Here is an 8,299-nt window from a genome sequence, read left to right on the forward strand (position 1 = left end):
TCCCCTTGCCTTGGTTTATCTATCTGTAAAGTGGGCAGGTGAGTCCTGAAGATCCCCCAAGGCCAACTCTAATGCTCACTAAAAGACAAATGGACAGAAGGATGAAGAAGAGGAAGAACTCAGGCTCAAGTTGCAACTCTGATTGCTCTGAGACAGGCCTCCAGGAGGAAAAGAGGGCTTGGAGCAGCACGTCAGAGAGTAGTGAAGAGCCCCTGGAGCAGTCAGCAGGGTGTCAGGAGCAGGGCTGTTTTCCAACTAAAAAGGGGAGTGGGTAGGAAAGGGTGGGAAAAAGAAATAAAGTAATGCCAGTAATGCCGTAATTTCCAACAGAAATCGCATCTGAAGCCTAAGACGCGGGTAAAGACATCGGTCTTGGGTCTGGAAATGAGGTAGGAAATCTTCCTAGATCTAGCAAGATTCAGAGGTTGCTTCGGACTCCCGACCTCAGAGCAGTGCCGGGGCAACTGGAAGGGAAATTGCTACAATCCTGATCAAACTGAATTCTCTTGAGTCTTTCAGCCGGCTGCTCCAGTTAGCCCAATAGGGCCGGCCCAGGCAGGGATTGCTGGAGTGGGAGAGGGAGAGAAGGGGCGCCGCCCCACCGGGTTGGGATGGGAAGGGAAGGCTGGTGTGCGGGACGAGGGAGCTGGGGGGTGGGGGTGCGACCCTGGAACTTCGTTCCTTTTTCTCTTTGAAACTTCCCGATTGTTTCACCTACAAAATTTCCCTCTTGGCACGCAGCAACAAACTACTGCCATTTTCAGAGAGAGCGAGAAAAAAGAGAAAATCAATCTCCCCTTCCTAAAAACCCACATTAAACGGAGCTCTCTAGGGAAAGAAAAGGAGGAGATTGTAACGTTATCGGAAACGTTCCAACTTTCTACAAGGAAAATGCATTTATGATTAATTATAAAATCAAAGTGTAATTTTAAAATATTTCAAAAAGAAAATGATTGCAGGAACCATCTGGAAGGTCTTTGGGCTTGCAAGGGAGAGGGCGGGGTATGCATTTTCTGAGGCCCTTTGCCTTTCACTTTTCGCTGTTCCCGGAAGGGGAAATCTTTTGGTAAAGCACTGGTCGCCACGCTCCTCCTCCGCTGGTACGAAGGGTTGAGGGACTCTTTGCTGCGGCCTTCCCAATAGGCAGGGAGGCCGGGAGGCTGGGGAAGATTGTGGCTAGGGAATGGCGCAAATCAGCCTTTTCCCTCCAGGTGAAGTTGAAAGAAGCCGAGGCCTGGATTTCCGTGTTTCCGGGCTCTGGAGCACCGAATCGAGGCCTGGGCGCCTGCAATGTGGCATTAACTCTTCCTCGCTCGCCCCGGACCTTGCGGGAGGGCGGAGCTGAGACAAGCATTTTGCTGTGGTGAATTGGGTATTGGGGAGTCTGGAACGCCAGAGGGGCCTGTCCATCTGTAACGTGGAGTAATAAATAAACCTCGCCCAGCCCATCTTCTGCTCCCCCAATGGATTTCGGTACAGGGAAAAACGACGACATGTCATTGAAGGGGCAGAAGCGCTTTGAAACACCATAGAGCACTATTTGCTCCCAGCAGAAAAAAAATGCCCAAGGTGCTCCTTCCCTGGAGAATTGGTTCAGAATTTCAAGCTGGAGTGTTTACTAGCCCGTTTTGGGAATGAAATAAAAACTGGATCACTAAAGAGAAATGCTCCGAAAATCGAAAGCAAACAGGATAGCGGAGGACTCGAAAAATGTCCCCAGATTAGAGAAGGGCATGGAAATTGGCTGTGGGTTCAACTATGCCCTGGAGAAAACAAGGATTCCTAGAATTGGCTAGGGGATTCAGTGGGATTCACCCGTGACTCCTACAACCCCCCAAAGTGGCGATTCCCTGAGCTGTATGGGTTCAAGCCCTTCCTGCACGATGGGGGCCGCTCCTGGGGAGGCAAGACGTCCCCAGTCCAAAAGGAAAAAGAGTCTGGGAACGTGAGCTCCAGCCACTTCCAACCCGCATTGTTGGTTCCCCCAAAGCCAAAGCCGCACGGAGAGTTTCAGAGAAAACACAGCGGAGGGCAAGTTAAACTAAAAGTTTATAAATAAAAAAAAAATACAGCGAATAGTTTCCAAACTTCACAAATCTTTTTAAAGATAATACTCTAGTTGAGTGCACAGTGCCCTTAAGGAGGCGAAAAGCGGCGAGGTTGACCAGACAGGTAGGATCACCTGTCTTAGGAAGAGGTGAGGAATGAAAAGGGGAGTCCCGAGCCAGAGAGCAGAAATCCCGAGGGGGTCTGGTAGAAACCAAGGGCCAGGCGGCTGGACTGCGGAGGATGCCGTGGGAAGGCTGGCCGGGGATATTCACATTGAATACAAAAATAACCGTTATTTGATTACAAACAACTGAAAAGTGCTACAAGTCTTAACCTCCTTTGAAAAATAAAAAGAAATAAAGGCAAGTTTCTGCGAAAGGCAGCTCTGGGTGTGCTCTCCTCTCATTGGGGGCTCCCACGCACTCCCCATTTGGGCGCGGCCCTGAACTTCCTTGGGAAAGGGAAGTGTGGGGGCTTCCTGACCTGCCCCACGCTTAGAAGTTCCTTTTCTTACATTCAGCACCCTATAGGGCACCCCTGTCCGTGCTCTGGAGGGATGGGCGGAGGCCCCCCAAACCAAACCCTTCACAGTTCAAATCACCCCCTGGCCTGGGGCAGCCAGGCTTCCGCACTCCTTTGTCACAAATGCAATTTTCAAAAATAAGAGATATGTAGATACACATAGATCGGTAGCATGGATACCATGAACTAGTGTGGCCTAGCGCACGAAGCTCTCGGCAGGCCTGAATTTCCGGGGATTCAGGCTATGTGGTCTCCACGAGTCCTCTCTGCTCCGGGGAAACACCATCCCCAGGCGAACACAATCCAAATCCGAATCCAAATCCACAGTCGTGGTAATAAATAGTGTCCCGGGGCTTACAGGCAGGTGAGGGACAAGCAGGGCTCCTAGGCCATGGGGTGACTCTGTTCAAATTAGAAAAAAAGGCGCCCCCTCTGGGCTGACTTAGTTCAGGTCACACGTGTTGACTGGCGGAGCCAGAGCTGGACTTGATCCGGCACTTGCCCCTTGGGCTGAGCGCCCCTGCACAGAGTACAACCTGCACAGCTGTCGGCGGAGGTCCGCGCTAGGGCGCAGGAATCACTGGGCGATTCCAGGCGGCTCACTGGGTGCCTGCAGCGGCGGCGCACGTGGAGAGCGCCCAGCCCGGGAGGCAGTAGTAAGGGTAATAGTAGGAGGGCTGAAGTGGCAGAAGCGAAGGTGGCCTCAGCACCTCGCCCGGCAAATACTGTCTCTGGTCGTCACGCACCAGCACCTTTACTGCCACCTTCTTGGCTGCGGGCGCCGAGGCCAGCAGGTCGGCGGCCATCTGCCGGCGCTTGGTCTTGTAGCGACGGTTCTGGAACCAAATCTTCACCTGAGTCTCAGTGAGCTTCAGTGACGCTGCCAGGTCAGCGCGTTCGGGCCCGGACAGGTAGCGCTGGTGGTTAAAACGACGTTCCAGCTCGAAGACTTGCGCGTGGGAGAAAGCGGCCCGGGAGCGCTTCTTTCGGGGTTTGGGCGCCGCGGGCTCTTCCTCCTCCTCCGCGCCGCCCGCCGGCCCGCCGCTGCCTCCGCCGCCCGCCCCGCTGCACAGCCCTGGCAAGCGGGCACCTCCGGGGCCAACACCGTCATCCTCTGCTCTTGGGCTGCGGTCGCCTGCAGACCCCGAAGGAAACAAAAGCAAGAGGCCGTCACATTGATGAGATTATGTGCGTGTACGAATATGCCACTATGAACCACACTATTCTATTATGCACTAGTAAAAAAAAAAAAATAAACAAGAGAATGACAGAGTGGCAGAGTGAGTCTGGGTTTCAACTGCAGGGGCCAACCAGACTAGTTGGGGCCGGAAATACACTTTGATCCCACCAAAACGGAGGTGAAGTTCCGGAATCCATGGGCTCCGGACCCATGTCTCAGAAGCCTATCCCATCCGCTTCTCGCATCTAGGCCTCTTCTGGTGAGGGTAAAGGAATCAGCAACTGTGCCAGCTCTGGGTTTCCCGTGCACTCTGAGCTCCAGGTTCCCCTTAGTAACGTGTCCCCTTAGTAACGTGGGACGTTGGGCCTGAGCATCCCTGCAAGCCCTCGGCTGGCTCTCAGCATCGAGACTTGGAGGTCTATGCTGCGTTTCTGTGTTCCTCCTCGGGCTCACCGCCTCCCCACACTCACACTCACAAATGTGTGTTGTCACAGCACACACGCATTGGCTACACGTAAAGGGAATGTCGGGGGAACAGATCTTGGAACCAGAGGTAAGTGGACTGTTCTTCCCTGACTGCTTTGGATTGCAGCGCCAAGACTTAGGTGGGTTTTCCGACTCTCTTCCCGAGAAAATGAGAAGAGGGATTGAGTGGTGCAGCGAGGTGTCTTTCCCTGGCTCCGGTCCTAAGTTTCTTCTCCCTGGAGCACCCCAGTACAGTGGTCTACTGTGCTTGCCTGTTTTGAGCCAGGCTAGGCCTACAGTAGCTTGCACTGGGGTCAACTTCACACCAAGAAATGTTTCAGCTTCTGGCTGAGGAGTCTCCTCTCCTGGGTGCCTTAGTTCTGACCTCAAATTCACCCTCTTCCTTCAGGTGGCTACTGAGTTTGCTCCCAGCTCCTGCTCTCCCATCCCTAGGGCTGAAAAACTAAACTAGTCTTTTTCCCCCAAAGCCCCTCTTTCTTTACGTCCTGGGCTCTGGCCCACTTGGAGGTGTCCTTCACAACTTATTCGTATTAGGTATAGGTTGAGTCATGGGATATCCAGACGTTAGGGTATTGGGCCACCGCCAGATCACTGTCTACCTGAGGTTTCTGGTCCCCTTTTGCTGACTTTGAGGATTTGTGGACAGACACAGCTAAGGCACTGACTATGAACTCCGCCGAACTCTCCCAGCGCAGAATGCAACTGTTCACTTCCAACCCGGCCCAGGGCACACTGCCTCGAGGAAGCAGGGCTTTGAGGAGTTCCTCAACCTCTGGGGGTTCCAGTTCCCAGAGGGTCAGGGAAGTCCTCGCCAATGTGCAGAACCTTGGGACCTGGCCAGAAGCTGAGCCCCCAGGCTCAGTTTGCCGCAGCAGGCCCACCCTACTCCCCATGGTGACCTCCTTGTTCAGCCCCCTTTCCCCAAAGCCAGCAGACCTGAAACGCTGGCTGACATCTCGCTGTCGCTCCGGCCCGCGGCTTCCTCCTCCAGGTCTTTGGCGGCGTGCAACTCGCAGACCGGCTGGTCGAGGCCCAGGGTCCCCCCGGCCACGCCGGCCCCGCTGGCTGCCGGCACGTCCGCGCAGCGCCGCTGGTTCTCGTTGTCCTCGCTGAGAGCAGAGTCCGAGTCCCAGCCTCCCGGGGTCTCCGCAGTCTGCCCCGCAGCTGTTCTGGCCCGGGCAGGAGACGCTAGCAGTGAGTCCTCGGCGCCCCCCAGCGAACCCGCGTCCGTCTCCCCAAAGAGCCGCCAGCAACAGACAGCGGGCGCTGCGGCCACCGCCACCGCGGTGCTCCCAGGCGCCGAGCGCCCCTCTGGCACTGCCACCCCGCCGCGCTCCTCTTTCTTGTTGAGGATCGCCTGGATGGAAAAGGGCGTCAAGGTGTTGGCGCCGCGCACAGCCATCTGCGCCGCTGGCCGGAGCGGGCGGCCGGCCGGGCGGGCAGCTGGGGCGCGGGGCAGCTCCGAGCCAGACAGAGGACGCCAGCAACCCGAGAGCGAGTGAGCCGGGCGCGCCAGGCCCTCGCAGCCCACTACTGCGCAGCTCTGCAGCCCCCGCCCCCCTCTATCCAGGATCTGCTCCGACCCTCGCCCCACCTCCGCAGGCCCACCCCTCCTGGAGACCCCCGCCCCCTGAATCCAGCGCCAGACTCTCTCCTTTCCCCGCTCAGCTGGATTATCTCATTGCCTATCGCCCTTAGGGGCGGGCCAGGGTTTGCCCCCTCCGAGGAAGTTGGGGAGAATTGGTGGGGGCCCCTCCGCAGCTTCAGTCCCTAGTTCCGCCGGGGCGCACGGCCCAAGTCACTTTTCCTTAGCGCCTCTGTCTCTTCCCCGGCTGCAGGATCGCGCTCCTGGTCGGTCCTCCCTCTTCCCCGCTGGGCTGGCTCTTCCGGAGCCCACCCCTCTGGCGCGGCGGCGGCGGCCTCTGGATTCCGAGAGGAGCGGGGCACCTTTTTACCCTCCGCCCTGGTTTTATCTGTTTCTTCTCTCCTTCCCCAGCGTTCCACCGAATCCCCCTCCCGCCCGGGTGTCATTCCTCAACGCTGAGTGACAGCTTCAGGTCACACCCCTTCACTGGGCTGTCCGGAGCACTCCGGGCCGTGGATTGGCTGGCTCCAGCAGAGAGACGTTGACTGGAAGAGGCAAAACTGGGCACGTTGAGCTGCTACAGAAAGAGTCGGATTTAACCTCTTCTCTCCTGAGCCTGGTCCTCGAAGCATCCCCCAGTAACGAGGAGGCTCACCCATCCCGAAACTCACTTTGGCAGATATGACCACCTACTCCAGGGCTCTTATGGAACACTGATATGAAGTTCAGTCAAAGTCTGCGGCGAAAATACAAGATAATGCAGTTTCATAAATGACTCGGAGTTTCTGTTCTTTAGGAAGGATCCCAAAGTCGGGGAAAAAAAGTATCCATAAAGTATCGCTGCTTCCTCTGTGCTAACGCTATTATCTGAAATAATCAGTTAAAATCGTTTGGGAAATATTTTCCTTTCCTTGTTGCCTTTGATTTGGTTTGACTTCTATGGAGGAATTGATTTTTTAAATCGTATAGTTAGAGCTAAAGTCAGGCGGGAAATTGGAAGGCATCTTTGGGAGAGTTTCTGGAATTGTCCAGTCACTTCTCTGGGCAGTGAACACTGAATTTAATTGGAGCTTAAGTTTTACACCAGGAAGAGAAGAAAACCTTCCAATTTGTTCTTTAATATTTTGTTACTTGTGAATTTAATAGAAACAGATAAGTGTTTGATGAAGGAATATCTGGGAATTACCATAGTAATGATCCAGAAGTGACAAAATTTAATGCTGTTTAAAAAATAAGAAACACATTGTTTTTGGAGTAGAAGAAGCCAAGTAAGAAACAAAAATATTGTGGATATATTAAAACATGTTGTTTTTATTTCTAAATAAAAACTTGTTCAAGAAACATTTTACTGTCTTCTACAAATTATACCAGAGGTTTAAGAACATCAGATACACAAACTTGAACCATTAAATACATTTAAAGAACTGTGATTTAATGATTTGCTGGGATTTATGTTTTAATGCCATTAAAATAAAAATAAATTCCTGTTATTTTTTTTTAATTGTCTGTTCTGTTTTGCAGGAAGAGATACATGTACAAGGCATAGTTTTCAGACCCAGAATGAGGTTTTGCACTATCTGGACTTCAGCATTTTATGCACATGATTTTTTTTTTCTTTGTTCAGAATCTGTCATGTACCTTGGAAAAAATTCCCATTTGAAGAGACCATTACCATTTATAACTTTTTACAATTATGTCGGTTTTGAAGGAAAGGTCTTTAAATTTGATGTCAGGAATTTGCATAAAAGCCAGGGACACTCTTCACCTCAGGGAGAAAACATAACAGTATGCTTGCAACGTTTCTAAAGAAAGTGACCTTTCCCTCCCTACAAACTTCCCCCATTAAAAAAAAAAAAAATTGCCACCCCTACTGCCCACTCTAGTCAGGGGTATAGGGAGTACATAAAGTTACTGTTATTCTTGCGGAGCAGACTGAGGACGAGGTTGACGTACGTTTCCAAGAAGGTAGGAGACGGGCAGGTGTAGACTTTGTACCCCATGGCGTGGTGAGTTTGTGGGCTTAGGTCTTGGTTGGACAAGGAGTAGAATGTGTTTCGGACATTCAGGTGGGCCGAGATGTTTGGAGGGTGAATGTCCGTCTACTAGAATAAAATTGAGAGCTATATACTTACTGGAAAATAAGAACTACTATTTAGTTGACCCCCCCAAAAATCTTTAAAAAAAATCCATCAAATCTCGGTTGCCACAGATTTGGGAAGAGGTTTTCAAAGCATGAAAGATGCGTTCGGTGATCTTGAGTTGTAGGGGCTTTTTGTGTGCCAGGAGAAGAAAGTGCCTGCATTCCGCGTCTCAGCCGCCGCGACAGAGGCTGCCGGTGTCATCCAGGGCAACTGCGGTGGTGAGTCGACCTTTAGGTTTGGCGAGTGATTGCAGGCAGGCCAGGAAGGTGGGTGTTTGGCCGGGAATAAATACACAGATCTGGAGCGACAACCAGAAGCTGCTCCTAAAAGGGGGTT

General features: G+C 52.7%; 1 protein-coding gene across 1 annotated transcript; it reads right to left on the bottom strand.

Annotated features, from left to right (window-relative positions):
* Nucleotides 1–2,031: 2,031 nt before the first annotated feature.
* Nucleotides 2,032–5,819, bottom strand: Nkx3-2 (NK3 homeobox 2). Its single transcript, XM_015481790.2, has 2 exons — nt 5,174–5,819; nt 2,032–3,706 (listed from the first exon to the last, which is right to left on the bottom strand). The coding sequence occupies exons 1-2, from the start codon at nt 5,637–5,639 to the stop codon at nt 3,171–3,173; spliced, it is 1,002 nt and encodes a 333-aa protein (XP_015337276.1). The 5' UTR covers nt 5,640–5,819; the 3' UTR covers nt 2,032–3,170.
* Nucleotides 5,820–8,299: the final 2,480 nt, after the last annotated feature.

The sequence above is a fragment of the Marmota marmota genome, unplaced genomic scaffold, assembly GCF_001458135.2.
Source record: "Marmota marmota marmota unplaced genomic scaffold, marMar, whole genome shotgun sequence".
In the NCBI taxonomy this organism is placed as follows: domain Eukaryota; kingdom Metazoa; phylum Chordata; class Mammalia; order Rodentia; family Sciuridae; genus Marmota; species Marmota marmota.